At 38.9% G+C, this 19,869-nt stretch overlaps 1 protein-coding gene and 1 long non-coding RNA gene across 4 annotated transcripts in view; one reads left to right on the top strand and one right to left on the bottom strand.

Moving 5' to 3' along the window:
- The window catches only part of LOC136871773 (tRNA (uracil-5-)-methyltransferase homolog B), a 58,138-nt gene extending 45,745 nt beyond the window's left edge, over positions 1–12,393 (top strand). The window contains exons 9-11 of one of the 2 annotated variants that reach the window (XM_067145348.2): positions 8,252–8,444; positions 11,017–11,644; positions 11,756–12,393. In XM_067145348.2, coding sequence (XP_067001449.2) covers positions 8,252–8,444; positions 11,017–11,644; positions 11,756–12,056 — 1,122 coding nt within the window. In that variant the 3' untranslated portion in view covers positions 12,057–12,393. Of the gene's footprint in view, positions 1–8,251; positions 8,445–11,016 lie in introns of both variants that reach the window. The other variant, XM_067145347.2, reaches the window with a different exon arrangement.
- Positions 1–19,869, bottom strand: part of LOC136872576 (uncharacterized) — a 317,281-nt gene that overhangs the window by 85,581 nt on the left and 211,831 nt on the right. The gene's annotated exons all lie outside the window — the stretch shown is intronic.

The raw sequence follows: 19,869 nt of genomic DNA, 5'->3' as shown, positions 1-19,869 counted from the left end.
TTAAGATGTGTAATAAAAAAACTCAATTTTCAACATGTAGTTATTGAAACTATGAATTATAAGTACTTTAAACTACAGTGAAACCTCGATTCTCCATTTTTCGAGGGACCTTAGAGTGTGACGAATCCTCTCGGCCGATATTCTGGCTCTCTAGATCGGGGTTGCCATCTCACCATTAGATAGCTACTAAATTAAAGATAATCATGTACACTGAGTGAACCTGGGACCAGAGTTATATTCTGGTAAAACTGCCTCACCTGGTCGGAATCGAACGTGGGCCCTCTGGATGAGAGGCAGGCACGTTAGACCGTGAAACCGCATTAATTACCGGTATGCAAGTTGAAAATCTCGAAATTTTATATAAAATTTTGCAGAGGAATCTTCGTCAGTTTCCCGTGAAAACTTCTTTCAGTTCAGGAACTTTGATTAGCCAGACTTTTCGAAAATCTAACGCTAAGCCAAACGACAATCGACAAGTAGTTTTTTATTCTCTAATCTAATAAAATAAAGCCCATTAGATACAAAATGGCGAAATCCCTTCTTATCTTGATCTTTCATTGTAATTTGGTCTCCGGTATATTGTTCGTAGGCAGTTTCTAGAAATCTTGTTCCGTGTATATTAGGCCTACATCGACTTGTTGAACTAGGTTCGGATAAAATCATTGACTGTTTCCATCAAATTGTTTGTATAATGTATCATTCCTCACATTTTTATATACTGAATTTTAGTAACTGGTTAAACTTTTAGCTTTGATATTAATATAAGGTGTACTCTTGAAGATAGTTTTTAGGCTGAAGGTGCCCTGAATTGAGGGCGAAACATGTCCCATTTAACTGATAGTATGTTTATGTAACCACTATAAAATGAAATTTATGTATTGAATAGGTGGATTAAAGATCGCCTTTGTTAATAGTATGTTTATGTAACCACTATAAATTGATATTAATGCATTGAATAGGTGGATTAAAGATCGCCTTTGTTTTTGAACTATGAATTTTCAATACGGACCAAAAATGAGATTTATAACATGTAATATGAGGGGATTTTACGTCTTATATACACGGGTACAGCGACACTATGAGAAGAGAGTATTAAAAGTGAAAAAAACTACGAGAACAAATATGAGAACTTATTCCACTGGGGCTTATAACAATAGTGCACTGAAAAGTATTAAAAACATCAAAATACAAATATGAAAACATTTGAACGGGGCCCATAAAGATATTGAAGTATTGGTGCAGATCACTTCTGCCTGGCTCCATGGCTAAATGGTTAGTGTGCTGGCCTTTGGTCACGGGGGTCCCGGGTTCGATTCCTGGCAGGGTTGGGAATTTTGACCATCATTGGTTAATTTTGCTGGCACGGGGGCTGTGTGTGTGTTTCCTTCATTTCATCCTCATGATAGGCAGGTCGCCTGTGGCTGTCAAAGCAAAAACCCTCTACCTGACGAGCTGAACTTGTCCTCGGACACTCCCGTCATTAAAAGCCATACACCATTTCATTACACTCTTTTTAAAGCAAATGATAGAGAAAGCCTTTTATTTCCGACCAGTGCTTTATTACACATTTTTCTGGTCAAAAACTTGCACAATGAATTGGAGGTTATACACGGCCATGTGCTACTGCAACACTGACTTTGGTCGTCATTATGAATCAAACTAAACTTTGACAGACCAAGATCGATTTGAATGTTTGATCAAAGATAAGGGTAGGGTTTTCCACCTGTTCAATACTACAAAAAATGTCTTTTGTACCAGTTTTGGCAACTTGCTTTGCCATCAGATTTAATGACACATCTTGTATGGATACACTGAGGGCCGGTTTCTTCAACTCTGTTAAATTTTGCTTAACAAATGTTAACTAACAATTGTTATTAATTTAACACTTTGTTTATTTCCAACATTTGTTACAAAACAATTGTTAAAGACAATTTAACACATTTTCGTAAGATTTCTGAACGCGTTTGGCAGTGAGCGTCTTTTGTTTCTTTACATGTAGCGCTCCTGGCGACGTGTTGAAATAGTATTGTGTCACACAGACACAGGGTTGACATTATTATAGGTTATTGTTAGCGGAGACCGCTAAGAAGTAAACATGTCAAGTAAGAGGCAACAACACCGTTATGATGAATGCGAGACAAATGTTGTTATAGTTTTAATTTAAAATTATGCGAGAGTGGTTAAAAAATGAAATAAAGGACTGTTATATCACAACATTCTATATAGCCTATTCTTGTAGGAGTGCAATCCAAGGTTCCTACATCACCGGGAAAATGTGATAATTGATATGTTTTGAATGATTTTCGGGCATTCTTTTATTGCGGGGAAAATAATGTAGTGCCTTGTTAATGCTGCAATGGCAGCAAGAATTCTTTATAGAATTCTACACACTCTTTTCTTGCCCTCGTGAACATAGTCGCCTACAATTAGGCCTTTTTTTCTTTAAAAAAATACTATTTGTTCGGGACGTCGACCTATGATCTCTTGCCCCTACAATTAAGGCCTACATGGAAAGTGTCTCGAGGTCAGATGTCATTACAAACCTCCGCTTCGGACGAAGTGGAGGTGATATAACACTAAAGGCGAACAAATTTTACTTAAACATGTCAGGTCCGCAACCTAATAACTTATGAAATATTGCTGAAACCCCGATTCCAATGCATGGCTTATATATTTAGGAGTTGTGGCATAGTGGTCATCGTACTTGTTTGCGAGCGTTGTAGACGTGAGTTCGAGTCTCGTTTCAGGGAACGTTATTTAAAAATTGGAACAAAAATATTACGCAAATTGCGGTACCGGTACAGTTTGTGTTCTAGCTGAAATTAATATAGGTCTAAACGTTCTCACAGTTACTGCTGGATCTCTTCTTAATCTGTTTATCCTCCAGGGTCAGTTTATCCCTCGGACTCAGCGAGGGATCCCACCTCTACCGCCTCAAGGGCAGTGCCCTGGAGCTTCAGACTTTGGGCCGGGGATACAATTGGGGAGAATGATCAGTACCTCCCAGGCGGCCTCACCTGCTATGCTGAACAGGGGCCTTGTGAAGGGATGGAAAGAAGATAGGATGGGACAGGGAAGGAAGCGGCCGTGGCCTTAAGTTAGGTACCATCCCGGCATTTGCCTCGAGGAGAAGTGGGAACCCACGGAAAACCACTTCGAGGATGGCTGAGGTGGGAATCGAACCCTCCTCTACCCAGTTGACCTCCCGAGGCTAAGTGGACCCCGTTCCAGCCCTCATACTACTTTTCAAATTTCGTAGCAGAGCCAGGAATCGAACCCAGACCTCCGGGGGTGGCAGCTAATCACGCTAACTACTACACCACACAGGCAGACTATATTAATTTGAGGTAGGAAATAAAGTTCCACTGCAATTTGATTATTACTTTTATTCGCATTTTTACCTTCACATTCCCTAGTAATCTAACGTGGGACTCGAACTCCCATCGTTGTGGTTTGTAGACAAGTACGATGACCACTCGGTCACTGCTACACTTGACTAGTGTGCAACTCTTCAAGTATATACGCGGTGCTTTACAATCGGGAATTCGTAATTTTTTCGGAAATTATTAGGTTGCGGACCTAATAAGTTCAAGTTAAATGTGTTCGCATTTTTGTGTTCTATCCCCTCCACGTGGTCCGAAGCGGATCCTGCCTCATGACATTCGTCCTCATTTATTTCTAAAACAAAACTGTACGGTATTGACCCAAACCCTTCTACACGAGTTACTGTTGAGTATCCCCCAGCAGGTACATTAAGCTAGTTGAAATCATTTGGACGCAGGGTCTGACCCATCCTTGTGAAATCTATAAGCAACTGCTGCACTGGAGAGGTTGGTAAGTTGCAATCTGTTGGAAACTATAACCTATATCGTCTAGTAGGTACCTTGTTCGTTATGGCTGCGGTAATTAGAAATCTTTCTTCTGACAACTCTAAGAGGTCGTTATTTCTTAGTATGGGTCGTCCTTTGCCTTCTTCAGTTTATAAATAGTCCACATACAGCAGTAAAGCTTCAAACTTACGTCTTCTACATGTCTCCATTTTGAAATTTTAGCAACTGTTAGAGGTTTAACACAGGGTGCTGCTAGGTTAATTTAACACAAGATTTAACAATTGTTAGAGTTAACAATTCTTGATGAGATGACCATTTTGTTAAATTATGTGTTAAGTCTCCTTAACAGCAGTGTTAACACTTAACATTCGTTGAAGAAACCGGGCCTGAAACGGCTTAACCTAATGTCAGTATTTGCTCCTATATTTTAATACTAATACTAAGGACATATTAAGTTGAGCTGAATCAGTGTATCTATGCAAGACTTGACATTAAATTTGTTGGTCTAAGGAAAAATATCAGCACTGTATATGGTTCATCAATTACATTCTATGAGAAACTGTTTTCTATCAAAATTGGTTACTGAAAATGCTCATCTAGTTACTTAAATTGTACAACAATCTAGAATGAAACCAGCTATTAGTTCATTATTTCAAAGAGCATCTAAGACAAAAACAAGTTTTTTAAATTATGTTTTTATACTTCTTCAAGGCTAATTGTACGTCCTTAAAAGCTGAATAAGATATACTTAATGCGGGAATTTTATCTAAAATTTGGTGTTACAACAAAATCTATATATATAAGAGTTTTGTCTGTACATTGCTCAGAATTTGAAAATAATGGTATTTCTGTATCGGTCATGTCCATAGTAACAGGAAAATGCACTTTTTACTTTTCCATAATTTCTGTCTGTCTGTATGTATGTACACGCATCACGAGAAAACGGTTGAAGAGAATTTAATGAAAATCGGTATGTGAAGTCAGGGGATGGGCCTCTACAATCTAGGCTATAAATCATTTTACTCATGCTGAGTGAAATGGTAGTTTAGGGGAAGGCCTAAAATTGAATTCTCAACTATTTATGTTATTAGTGGTCTAATGAAAATCGGTATGTGAAGTCGGGGGATGAGCCTCTACAATCTAGGCTATGTCATTTTAATCACGCTGAGTAAAATGGTAGTTTAGGGGAAGGCCTAAAATGCAATACTCAAATATTTCTTATTAGAGGTGTAATCGATGAATGCTACATAACTAAGGTTATATAGTATTAAATTTCCTATTATTCATGTCTTATACATTGTTACCGTACTGGCTATGATCACAAAGATATTCATGAATTTGGATTTTTGTTACTAAGTCCATATCAGCGCCGAGTAACGAGAAAATGGGTAAACAGTATATAATGAAAATCGGTATGTAAAGTCGGAGAATAAGAAACTACAGTTTATGGTATAAAATACTTTACAAATCACAGAGTCGAAAGAAAACTAAATGTGAAGGTCTACAATATAGAAAGCTCATAACATTGATCAACAATAACATTACATTGACCATTGTTTGTCGTGATGTGCTTTGTGTCTTCTGTTGCCCCTCATCTCGGGTAGATAGGATTTCTGCTGCGTACAGAGTATTCTTTATTTGATTTACGTCGCACCGACATAGATAGGTTTTATGGCGACGATGGGATAGGAAAGGGCTAGGAGTGCCTTAGGCCTTAATTAAGGTACAGGCCCAGCATTTGATTCGTGTGAAAGTGGGAAACCACGGAATACCATCTTCAGCGCTGCCGACAATGGGGTTCGAATCCACTATCTCTCGGATGCAAACTCACAGCTGCGCACCGCTAACCACACGGTCAACTCGCCCAGTCGTACAGAGTGTAACAGCCTGTCTGAATATTGATGGGAAGTAGCTGGGGAGGATAACTTTCTTCTTTAGCATGCCATTCCCCTGGTTTATAAATTTTCTGATACTACTGGTACGTAACACACTGGATCATCATAGCATTCGGGCTATTCAATCCCTACTCTGAGGCATTGATTGGAATGAACAGTGTGCATATTTAGCGGAATAATGGCAGATGAGTGTTCATGGTAATCTGCGGCCTGGTCATCCCAGCTCTGGACCTTTGGACTATTAGATTGGCACCGCAATCTAACCGCAGCACTGTTCGTTAAAAGTGATAAAACGTGCGGCTTTCCATTTGATCGAGTATTTTACATGATAGCATTGCTTTTAATCGCTACATACATACTTACGTTTTTGTAATGACCTATGTTGATTTTAGGTTAGGAAAACCACAAAGTCAGTCTTTCTGAGAATCCCGTAGCGAAGCACGGGTACATCAGCTAGTTTTTTTATAATTTTCACGAACAATTTGACAACAAGGAACACCCCGTTACAATGCCAACTTTGCTCCGTCCCTTCAAAATTCCTGTATTAAACTGTGTATTATTCTTCGGTTACAGAGAGAGCCCTGTCACCGACACATCCGTTATTACGAGCGATTAAGTGCGCACTACTTTTTCTGTTACCGATATTTATGCACGCAGTCATTATACTGTATGTGATCTATCATCTTCGGTATCGTTTTCTCGCTATGTCCTAGCGAGCTCTCACGTCGACTGATGTTCCTTAAAGAAGAATGAAAATGAAAGAGAACATGTAATCGTAATAATGCGTAAATGTGTCCTATAACAGTTAACTCGTTTAAGATAAAGACTGAATAAACGATTGCTTAATTTTAATACCAAGTACTGCAATTAACTAAGAATGGGATACACCTCAAGGTATGGCAGAGTGTGTAATTGATTAGAGGTTAGTTCATATTGTCTCGCGTCTGTTAAATTATGGAAAAATGCAGCTACTTCCTGTGTTCCTGTCCTCTTCAATATTTGACGCCATTATACTAGTTGAGCATGGCAGGTGTCAAGGTTCTTTTAACCTGCACTATTGGATAAGGAGTCCGACTTGGTTGATTGGTCATCGTACTGGCCTTCGGTTCAGGGGGTCCCGGGATCGATTCTCGGCCGGGTCGGGATTTTAACCTCCATTGGTTAATTCCAGTGGCCTGTGGGCTGGGTGCTTGTGCTGTCGCCATCATCCCTGCTACTAACACACCACACATAATCCTATCTTCCACAATAATGCGCAGTTACCTACACATGGCAGATGCCGCCCACCCTCATCGGAGGGTCTGCCTTACAAGGGCTGCACTCGGCTAGTATTAGCCACACGAAAAAAGTCTATTTTTCTTTCTTTTCATTACCAGTTATTGGTCACTTTTAAGGTGGGAGCTACAATTGAGGCGTCTAATATCAAAACCGGCCAAGTCACTCAAGGCATATTTTTCATTATGGACGAAAAACCTGTAGAGACAAAGCAATGATGGTCAGAAAAGATTTTTTTTCCACAGTTATATCCTTAATGGTTAAATATTTAAGTTCCGCTGTTTTGAGAAATCTAACTCATAATTAACCCATCTTTTTTTGTTAATTTAAATTTTGACTTGGCCGTTTTTGTTGCAATTTTGTACAATTTTACAAGGTATGAAAGCAAATCTTTCAGTTCACCACTCGGAACAATTTCAACGTTGCAGCACACAATAATGACCAAATACGAGCACACCGGAAATAGGATTGCTTTGGCGCCAGCGACGGTAAGAAGCCCGCGAATACGTAAATCAGTGTTGCAAACGAACAAAAAACAAAATATTATGACTTCAAAGAATATACATTACAAGGAGCGATTTTGCCTACTGATATTATCACATTGTGGCTTAATGTAACAACACAAGATTCCAGACAATAATGCTGCATCATAAAGATTGTCGCTTGTTCCTTGACTTGGCCGGTTTTGAATTCACTGGCTGCATGACTTGGCCGATTCTGTTGCACGACCGAGAATTCAGTGCTCTATAACATGAAGACATGGACGATTTTAAAGCATATTCTTGTTTCACCTGATAGTGCTATACTTCTACTTCAAATTGTTAACCTTAACTCATTTTCGTAAATTTTGTGACTTGGCCGGTTTTGATACTAGACGCCTCAATTGTTATTTGAAAATCAATGATTTAGTGGACTGAGACAGTTGATTACATGGTTTGGGTCAGATAGCTGTGAGCTTGCATCAGGAGATGGTTGGCTTGAATACCACAATTGGCAGCTCTGACTAGGGTTTTTCATTTTCACACCTTGCAGATGCTGGGGTTGTATGTTAAGTCCACCACTGCTTCCTTCCCCATCCTTACCTTTACCCCATCCTTGCGCTAAGACTGTGTTGATGGGATGTTAAACCACTAGCATAAAATAAGTTTTTCTAGGGCTTTGTACAATTGTTTGAATATTTTGAGTTCCATTTAATAATTTTTTACATTGACTTTCTAATCTCACAATTTATTGTTTTAACTTTCTTTTCAGAAATGTGGGCAAGTGTTTGGAATTGAATATCTGGCTCAAAATGTTGAAGATGCTATATTTAATGCCAAGAAGAATGAAATCACTAACTGTGAATTTATTGCTGGACGTGTAGAAGATATTCTACCAACATTGGATGGAAAAATGACTGGCAAAAGCATTGTGCCTATTTTGGATCCTCCTAGAACTGGCTTGAGTGAGTATCATAATATATATGGCTTTATAAGAGTACTTTTCCCCTTCCTCATATGATTCATTTCAAGGAATGTAAAAATGTTATCTAGGAGTCTGGTGGTGGTGGCTATTTTAAAGAGGGAATAATACTAGATGAAAATGATAATAATCTTTTGGCCTCAGCTACAGTGTGCAGACATTTTGATTAGGCGCCATCTGGCTGCCTGCTCGTCAATTTTGACGTTCCGCTTTACGCTAGGACCCCTATTCGGCAGACTTAGTACACCGAAACTATCTTGGGCGTCTTTGGCTGAGATTTAATTAATTTTGTCGGGTAAACACGAAATGTCTCCAGAGATCTTTTACATGCCGACATTGTATGACATGGAGTGTCGAATGGACTTTTCCCTACCCTTAAAAAATCCGACTATCTGTCGGGTTTGAACCCACAATCTTGGGATCCGGAGGCTGGCACTACCACTGGTCCACAGAGGCAGGTATAAAACTAGGTAACCATTCTGTTAACAGTGATCAGCGAGGAAAATGCGAAGTCGGACATTCCACATTGGCAAAGTCAAGCTTCGCTGGGGATCCATGGTTGCCAACCCACACTCCTGTAATGAAGGTCTCTGGCTTCCTTTTTAGTTGACTTCCACAGCAGAGGATATCCTGAACATATTATACAGACCCTACTTACAGGGGTCAATAACATCAATTTAGCTCCCTTGGATAGTAATCATCTGGGGATATCCTTCAAATTTGGCCGTGTAGGTGTAGGTTTGGTTTGAATGCCGAAGAATATCATGGAATTACATATTGGTTTATCCTTTGAAATGTGCCTTTCGCCAGGCTTGAGCGGCTCACATGGTATGAGCCAATGCTGACTGGTTCGGTTTTGCTCAGTATGACCGTATTTAAAGGTGACATATATATACACTGTCATGGCTTTACACAAAGGAATTCCTGTAGGACCAAATTCGAGAAGTTCTGAATCTTCGAATACTGTAAGGATGGTCCTAGGAAGGAGAGGTTTTTAAAGTGTCATCTGCAATTTTTCTTTGTGGTCATTATAAGAAATTGAAACGAATGTTTATGACTACCATATTTGCTTCCCTATATTGCAATGTTTGTCATAATTTTAAACTTAAAAAATAGGCAAAGAATATTGGATCCTATTTGAAGTTAACAGGTATTATTTATAATTTATAAAATTTATAAAAATATACTTAACACCAGAAAATCAACTGGGGCAGAATTCCACCTGTATTTTTTAGAATAACCCAAAGGATTTACACTATTTCTACCTTCCCTTTTTTCTATAATCCTTTCCTAGATGCATTACGTGGCCCATGGTGCGGACTCAAAATAATTGCATTGTTCCATTTTATGGGTACGATTTTGTATTCTTTGATATTGTTCTAGTGCTATTTGTGATGTCTTAATATATTGAACGTAACTTGAAAGCTTTTCATTCTTTCAGACATGCAAGTTCAGTACAAATACTACACTATAACGTACCTGTAAGCAACCACTATTAACCCATTGCCATACTTTGACGGAACCTTCTGTCCTGCAATTGCAAGGCGGGTAACATACTTTGACAGACACTTCCGTCCTGGTGCACTGAACATTTATAAGGTCATTATCGCAGTTAGCTGGTCAGAGAGATTTGTTTTGCAGCCTACTCGAATGATGTCGGATGATACCTGAAACATTTTTCTCTGTGTAAATAGTAACTCTGAGCTGAAATACGTAAAATAAATACCACCTCAGTTTGCCGCTCATTGTAAACAATCATGGCGGCATCCAACTGCGGCATGGATAAGGTTATTGGTAACTGGCTTGAAAATAGTGAAGTGGAAATGATTCTCTGCAGAGTGAAAATACTTGCATCAAGTGACTGATGAGAGCGATTCAGATTTCGGTTCCGAGGTGATAGTGCCAATTGAAACTACGTGACAAAACCAGAATGCAACAAGAGCGGGTGAGAAGTCTAGTAAAGTGGTACTTGGAATTGTGATCTTGCTGACAATAAGCCTGTTTCTGTAACATGCAAACCAGTTTCTGAAATTCACTATTGTGAGGAGGGAGTAGGGAAATAATCCGAAAAAATGGACGCGGTGAATGAATATCTAACCCTACAGTTCTGGGATCATGTTATTAAAGAAACCAATGCCTATTCCTGTACATTTCTTGCTAATTTATCTGCTTCCCTTGAAACCAGTACTACTTACGAAGAAAAACATTGGTTTCCTGTTACTGTAGATGAGCTAAAATCTCGCTTTGTTCTCTGTATTATGTATGTGATCAGTCAAATTTATGTTAAAGTGACTAAAAATTAATGGTTTGTAAGGGAATATTCCTTTCACAAGTAATGGTAGGCCAAAGGGTTAAACAAGAAGTAAACAATCTTTTTTTACAGCTATTTTTAGTGTAATATAGTATTTATATTGAACTTGTCTTTTCAACAGACTGAAATGCTTTTTAAGTCATGTTCACCTGGAAAGTATGATTTCCTTCTTAAAATATAGTATGGACTAATATTTGTTCTTTGAAAAAAGTACTGAGGATTTGTTCCTTTGTTTTTTTTTCAGATCAGAAGGTGCTTTCCCAGCTGCGCAAGCTTGAGAATGTCCAAAAGATAATATATGTGTGTTCAAATCACAAAGCTCCAATCAGAAACTTTCTTGATTTGTGTTGTCCAGCTGGAAAGAATAGCATGACCGGCAATCCATTTGTTCCAGTTAAGACCATTCCTGTTGATGTGGTACCTCATACTATGCATGCCCAGATGGTCATTTTATTAGAAAGAGTAGATCCCACCAAGCTCCCAAAAGCTAAAAATCCTCCTCCACTCGTGAAGAAGTCCATGCGTGGCAAAGGACTTCTCAGAGGAAAGGGTAGAGGACGTGGCAGAGGTGGCCGAGGCAGAGGAAGTGTTGGATCAACTGGCAGAGGCATACGAGGGAATGTTCGTGGCAGAGGAATGGGCATGGGAGGAAACATGAGGAACTTGCCTCTGATGCAATCACAGCAGCAGCGTATGGGATACATGGGTATGCCCATGGGACCTCCAGTACGAGAATATGGTTCTTCGAGACCACAGATGCGTTCCCGTAATTCTAGAGATGTTTACATGGATGGCTACGGACCTTCGCCGCTGATGGAAAGAGACTACCTACCCCCACTGATGTCACCATATGGATCCCGGCCATCAAGGAGGTTGGATTTCTCATCAGATGAGTTAACCTTAAGCCGATACTCAGATTTTCGGCGTGATGTTGAAGATGCAATTGATTCCTCATTCTCACCTCGTTCACTTGCCATGTGTAGGTCCGCTGGTTCATTGGGATTTGGAGATAACCTTCTGGTCGGTAATCCTGCGGCTACTGCGGCTGCCATGCTGGAAAGGGAAGAGATGGCGTACCGTGCTGGCCTGACCCGGGGTCTTGTTGGTGCTGCTACCTTCGGTCCTCCTCCGGATCTCTACCCCCAGTATGGAAACATGGGAGGTGGAGTTGGTGGTGGAAGATACAAGGGATCTTCAGGGAGCAGCAGCAGGGGAGGTGGAAAAAAGCAGGGGAATGTCAGCCGAGATTCCCGTGGCCGTAGGGGTCGTGGAGGGAGAAGATAATTTCATATTGCTGAGATCTTACAAATAAGTTTAATCTCTTGTCATTTGTATGTTCTACCTGTCTTGCTAGTTCAGAACTTAGCTTTGGTGGAATTTTTTTTACCATGTTGCCGTCTGTCTTTTAGTAAGTTTGCGATTCATGTTTGTGTCCATTTTCCTCTCCCCGCATTTGAAGTATATGGTAGGAAGTGACTGAGTCAGCTGTTCAGTTCTTAAAAAAAGTGTGTTAGGTGAATTGCATTTTTCATTGACAATTTTTTAAGAATGACTTAGCTATCGTTCTTAGATGTAGATAATGATTCTGATTTATGAATAAAATATATATTAAGATTTATAAGTCTTTGTTATGAGAGATTATTTCCTTGTATATTTTTTGCATCTCCTAAAACTGCTATAGGAAAGTCAAGTTTTATGGGCAGATATTAGTTTAATTCTGCCAGATTCGTACTTTTACATAGTCGGAGTGTCCTATTTACAGTAAAACCTCGTTAATTCAAGGTCTTTGGGACTCAAAAATCGGGCTTTGAATTAAGTGATTTAGAATTAACTGCCAATTCGCAATTCAGAAGTACTAACACTTGCCGCTTTACAAAATGTTCTAAGGCCTGTTACTGCATGAAGTTAACCTTGATTCACGGTTTATACCTTTCAAATGCCATGAAAAAAAAGAACTATTTCCAAAATGTATCCAAGAAGGTGCATTTACAGTATTCAATTAATGCACTTGGATATCTCACTGGCAAACATAAGCTCACACAAAGAAAAAAAAGCAGGATTCAAATACGAGGAGAAATCTATGCTGGCTCCCGTGTGCAAATGCTTTATTCATTGGATTACTATACTGTATGCATTTTAGATACCTTGTATTTACACAGAAAGTACCCGATGCCCTTAAAATCGAACTTTCCTAAGACTATCCCGCCATGGCACGTATCTCGTACTTCAGAAATGTAACCACTTGCCGCATCACAAAGTATTCAAAGACCCATTAATACAGGCAATCGCCTCAATTCACAGCCTAAACCTTTCAAATGCCATGGAAAAAAATATTTCCGAAATGTATCGAATAAGGTGCATTTATAATGTTCAAATAATGCACTTGGATAAATCACTGACAAACATACCCTCACGCAATGAAAGAAAAAAATTCACACAATTCAAAGATGATAAATTATGCCGGTTCCCCTGTGCAGATGCATTATATTTTGGATTTCTGTACTGTTTGTATTTTTAGATGCTTTGTACTGGCTTGGCAAGTGCCAGACACCCTTAAAACAGTGTGGTTTATCGAACATTCCTATGACGAGGGGATAGTTTCTCGCTTCCATGTGCATTGCAATGCACTACGACCCCCATCCCCCACCCTTGTACGATTCCCGGCTGGCACTTTCTCATTTAAATCCATTAGACCGTTTGGGCTCACATTAAAATAAAGCCGTGCATTTTCATCAGCAATGACAATATTGTTCGGTTCCTACAAATTTATGAGCCACGTTTTTTCGTCAACTGTCAGCATCGCCAGTGTTCGCGGATTCTGTTTCTCCGCACACTGCCTCTTGCGTGATATGGCATTCCTTAAAAGGTTGAATAAAAAAGAATTCAGATTTCATTCAAATTAGCAATCATGAAACGAACTGTTGACCCACCGAACTGAGTGTAAGTGCGGAAAGCTACCGCTTCACGTTCTGGAACGCGTTCTATTATGACGCGGATAAATTTAGAGTGAAAATACTCTAACATACCATTATTTTAAACTCTAAAGGCAGTTTTGAATTAAGTCTGAATTTCTGCAATGGGGCCGACTTACGGATTATCCGTATTTCGAATTAAACAATTTAAATAACATCTCACGCTTCCGGGAACGAGAACTTCTTTGAATTAGATGGGATTTTGATTAACAGATTTCGAATTATCGAGGTTCTACTGTACTTGTTTTAGCAGCTTTGAATTGAATTTCAATAGTCATGCTGATGATCAAAGGGGAATAGTTTAATCATAATATTGCTCTGATTTGTGGTCCATTCTAGAATTACACAATATTTTAAGTCTCCAAATCTGGAATTATACTTGGTAATGGTCATTTTAACTGTTGTACGAGTGACAGATCGAAGCAACAATGCTGACATAAATTATGATTTTGTGTAATAGTAAATGGTAGTAGTGAATTGGGCAAATAAACACCAAATAATTTTGACCAAGGTGTATATTCAGGTACCATACTACTTGCAACTGAAATGACTCCTAAAAATTCAAGAAGGTAATTGTTTACTTATTTATATGCTTCAATAAAGTGGCAGCCATTGTTTTTAGTTGAAACATTTCGAATTTGGTTATACTGACTCAAGACATCAGGTTCTGAGAAAATGTTTAAGGTACATTCTTTCTATTGCACCTTAAGTGGTCTTTCTATGTGCAAGCGAATGGATCTCTGTGTACAATATTTTGGTGAAATGTTTGATTTTTGAATGGCTTCTTGACTTCATGCATTTTCAGTAGACTGGTTGTACCTTATAGAATGGAAAACCTGTGTAATACGGTTGTTCTTGTGTCGAATGTCCACAGATTGCATTAAACATTCATACTCGCCTTTCATTTAGGCTGATTTTGACCTACATTTCGCTATTCTCTTAAATTACTGGACATACTTCTTCTTGCTGACCAACAACTGCATGTACTTGCTTCTCTTCCAATTAAAACACATCACTAGTATGGGACATCACACCACGACTATGGAAAAAATATGGAATATTCTGATAAATACCAGACAGCTGATTTGTGGAGTTGGTGTGCCAAATATAGTTTGAGCAATTTGGGAACATTTCGTTCATACACGCTACCATGTTTGTTCGGAAGTGGCAGTGATATTGATTAGCTAAATCTTGGGAGTAGACTATGGCCCTTGCGGAACAGTCTTTAATGCCGATCAAGTCATCAGTCTGGAGGCTTTGCTCTAATAACACTTATCAAAAATCCAAGCTCGGTACCTATCACAACATAGTGAATTTTTAATCCATCATGAAGCAAATTTTACCTAATTCAGGTGTAATGACGGTAATAATAGGTATGCCCATGAATTCTAGAAAATAGACTTCCACTTGCATACACCCAACTAACCCTATGCACACCACCATTCTTCACAGGGTCTGGCTCCATTAGAATAACTCGTACACGTTATTTTCAAATCTAAGCCAACTGGCTGATGACTGTATCGAACTTGATCTGGCTTGAACCATGAGACATGGTAGTCTGCACATTAAGATAGTAATTATATAAAGTCCACCTGTTCAATACACTTTCATCATTTGATAAATTGTCTGTCTAAAAGTTAAACTTGTAATGCTCACTGTAGTTAGATTTGGGTTGGTAGAGCATATAGAAATACACTAAGTGCTTTCATTTTTTTGATTAAATACGTCATGAAGAGTAAAGGATACTGTTCTGCTCTTAAACATGTATGCAAAAGCTGGTGCAAGGATTCACAAGATTTTAACACATTTGTTAAATATCGCACAAAAATAAGACTCGCACAGTGGGGCAGAGTCCTGGTAGAGTGAAAAGGCCTATAGGTCTTCAATATACAGTAAAACGTCGTTCATTCGAAGTTGTTGGGACTCAGAAATCAGACTTTGAATGACGTTATTTCAAATTAACAGCCAATTTGCAATTCATAAGTACCAACCCTTGTCGCGTTGCAAAATATTGTAAGGCCTGTTACTGCATGCAGTTAATCTTGATTCACAGTTTATACCTTTCAAATGCCATGAAAGAAAGAACTATTTCCAAAATGTATCCTAGAAGGTGCATTTACATTATTCAAATAATGCACTTGGATATCTCGCTGGCAAACAACCTTGCGCAACGAAAGAAAAAAAGCACTATTCAAGGACAAGATATCTATGCTGGCTCCCGTGTGCAAGTGCTTTATTCATTGGATTACTATACTGTATGGATTTTATATGCCTTTTATTTACACAAAGTACCCGATGCCCTTAAAATAGAACTTTTCTATGACTATCCTTGTACGATTTCCCGCCATTGCACTTATCTCGTACGTCAGAAATGTGAACATGTACCACATCACAAAGTATTTTAAGACCCATTAATACATGCAATCACTTCGATTCACAGTTTAAACCTTTCAAATGCCATGGAGAAACCTATTTCCGAAATGTATCCAAGATGCATTTACAGTGTTCAGATAATGAACTTGGTTAAATCACTGAACAAACATAACGTCGCAACAAAAGAAAAAATACACAATACAAAGACAAGGATAAATTATGGTGGTTCCGCTGTGCAAATGCATTATTTCTTGGATTTCTGTACTGTTTGCATTTTTAGATGCTTCATACTGGCATGGAAAGTGCCAAACGCCCTTAAAAGATTGTGGCTTATTGAACTTTGCTATGATGAGGATAAAGTTTCTTGCTTCCATGTGCATTGCAACGCACTACTATGACCCCCATCCCTCACCCTTGTACGATTCACCGGCTGGCACTTTCTTCTTTAAAACCATAAGACCGTTTGGGCTCGCATTAAAATAAAGTAGTGCAGTTTTATTGGCTATGATGCGTGTTTGATGCCTACGAATTTATTCTGAGCCACGTTTCTTCGTCAACTGTCGGCATCGCCAGTGTTCGCGGATTCTGTTTTTCCGCACACTGCATGTTGCGTGATTACGGCGTTCCTTAAAAGGTTGAATAAAAAATAATTCAGATTTCATTCAACTTAGCAGGCATGAAGCGCAGTGTAGACCCACCGAAGTGCGGAAAGCTACCCCTCCATGGTCCGGAACACGCGCTCTATTATGACGCGGATAAATTTTGAGTTGAAATTACTCTAACATACTATTGTTTTATAATGCAAAGGCAGTTTCAAATTAAGTCTGAATTTTGGTAATGGGGCCGACGTACTTCGAATGACGAATTATCCGTATTTCGAATTTAACAATTTAAATAACATTCAAAACTGTATGTCATGTTTCCGGGAACGAGAGCTTCTTCGAATTAGGCAGGTTTTTGAATTAACAGATTTAGAATTATCGAGGTTCTACTGTCATATTTGCAATCTCTGAAATACAGTAGAAGTCCATTATAGTGAGAATTCATAACTGCGAAAAATGTCCTCGCTGTAGCGGATTGTCGTTACAAGATTTTTTCTAAAAGTTGGGTAAAAAGCCCCCACACATTTAAATAGATACGGAACTGCAATCTGTCTTTTGGAATTTGTTTTCGCAGACATCCATGCTAAGGCTTACTCGTTATTTTTCTAACTCCGAGGCAACGTGAACGCGTTTTTTGAATTTCATTCTGAAAAAATTCTAGTGGTATCACTCCAGTGGTTTCTGTGGCACAGTTTTTTTAATTCAAACTGTCGCCTAACTCAACCTGATCTGCATCATGGAACCATATTTCAAGCACCTGTTGTGTAATAACCTTTTTGCTATTAATTTCTCGGGAATAGCCTTTCCGAAATTTAACCAGATGTGTGAAAATGCAGTGAAATTTTGTAGTACATTCCTAATTACGAATATTTCGTTATTTCTGCTCAGTACGATCACAATTTCCTCATCCCTGAAATTGTTGTCATTCCTTGTGAAAGGAACGTGATTTCCAACTCAGATTAGAACCCTCGCCACAAGAGCCACATCGGGGAATTTTACACAAAATAGTCTTCAATCCCGGAAATCTAGAGAGCAAATTATAGCTTCGGGAAGAAAGCAAATAGCTTCAGGAAAATTTTGCTTGCCGGTTTTCATTGATATTGCTGAATAACCCAGTATTTCTCATTCAGTTCTGAAGTTAGAAATTTGTGTTGAGTGACACAGTGGAGGGTAGCAAATATTTCATGCATCATAGACTACATAAGGATTAGGAACATAATAGTGTGAAGTTGAATAAGGTGGTGCATATGTCTTGTAGCCCGTTATAGATTCTGAAAGTCGTTAAATCGCTTACTAATGAAGACCAACTCCAGGGAGTGGACACGCATCCGCAAGTTTCAACTGTGGCGCGTGTTGAAACTTGCAACTTCGAGTTTAGATTCAATCGAAGAGTCTCATTCAAGACGAGTCTGTCATTCTCTCGCGCATGGCCGAGTTTAACCTCTAAATTCATGGTTGATGTCAAGCTGAGATTTGTTTTAGAATGTGCGTGATATGTAATAATGCTCTGGTGCTTTTACCTTACTGATACATTACTGGGGCCCACTGCATACAGTTTTGTATGTGTTGTCAGGTGTTCTATACACTATTAATACATTTTTATTTATAAGCCTCAGTAGAAAGGATTTTCTTTTTCTCTTAGTCTTTCTCATGCCTTTTAACGCGCAGCACCGAGAGAGTTGGTCGTGCGACCAGGGGCGCGTGGCTGAGAGCTTGCATCCGGAAGATAGTGGGTTCGAATCCCACTATTGGTAGCCCTGAAGATGGTTTTGCGTGGTTTCCCATTTTCACAAAAGGTAAATGCTGGGGCTGTAGCTTACGGCCACGGCTGCTTTCTTACAACTCCTAGGCCTTTGCTATCCCACCGTCGCCATAAGACCTATCTATGTCGGTGCGACGTGAAGCCACTAGCATAAAAAACCACTCGCATAGCATTTTTAGAATTGGTAGATAAACCTATATCTTTCAGTGTACTTGAAATGCATGCATGTCGAAGAAGTGTGTACATACTTGTGCTGGTTTATTCATGTATTAAATAGTACGTTTTCTCGCTTAACCCAACTTTCCTTATCCCCTGCAGTAACGCCTAATGAGGTTTTACTGAATAAATTAGCCTCCGAAATCAGTCCTCTCTGCCACATTTTGGTGTGCATCACATTCTTGCTTAATTTCAGTACATAGTTTTAAAATTCAGCCATCGTTTCCTCCAGACTTTATTTCTAACGAGTTAACTACTGTCAGCCGCGTTATTTACTTGTTTATTACGGAAATATGTTCTTTCATTGCAAATTGTTCTTATAGAACACCAATCCACGAGTAGTACTAATAAACTCAGATTTCCGCCTTTGGATGTTTAGTGTCGAGTGTGTTCGCTAGTGCACATAGCGAAAAATCTATACCAAAGATGATCGATCACATTCAATATAACTTCTGGAATGCATACATGTTTATAATGGAAAAAATTATGCACACTTAATCGCTCGTAATAATCAACTTATCAGTGATAGGGTTCACTGTAACCGAAGGATAATACAGTTTAATCTAGGAATTTTCAAGGGACAGAAAAAAGTAGTTATAACGGAGTTCTTGCTATAGCGGTCTTCTACTGTATATTGTCGTTCCCTTTGGGCAACTTCATTCTTCTGGAAGAAGTACTTAAATAATTCAGATATGTAGTATGTACGTACAGAAACCACTAGATAGCAAAGGAATGAATTTCGATATCTCCAATCACAAGACACTTCTAATAGATTCGATAAAGATGTTAATTCCCATAGGGAACCTCACATATTTGTTCTGAGTGAGTAAATTTATACAGTAAAGAGACCACCTTAATTCGAAGTCATTGGGATGCAAAAATCGAACTTTAAATTAACCACCAAATTGTAATTCGGAAATGTCAACCCTCGCGGCTAAGACCAGTTACTGCATGTAATTAAACTGGAACGTATAATCGTAAGTTCTACTGTATTTGAATACTGTAAATGCACCTTGTTGGATGGATACATTTTGGAAGTAGGTTTTTTTGTTTTTGTTTTCCATGGCATTCAAAAGGTGTACAATATTGTCATTGCCTACGAATTGATTATATGGGCCACGCTTTTTCGTCAACTGTTGGCATCGCCAGTGTTTGCGGATTGTTTTTCCCGC

This window comes from Anabrus simplex, chromosome 4, assembly GCF_040414725.1.
Source record: "Anabrus simplex isolate iqAnaSimp1 chromosome 4, ASM4041472v1, whole genome shotgun sequence".
In the NCBI taxonomy this organism is placed as follows: Eukaryota; Metazoa; Arthropoda; class Insecta; order Orthoptera; family Tettigoniidae; genus Anabrus; species Anabrus simplex.
Note: the sequence above shows the minus strand (reverse complement) of the source record. Positions and strands in the feature narration are given on the sequence as shown.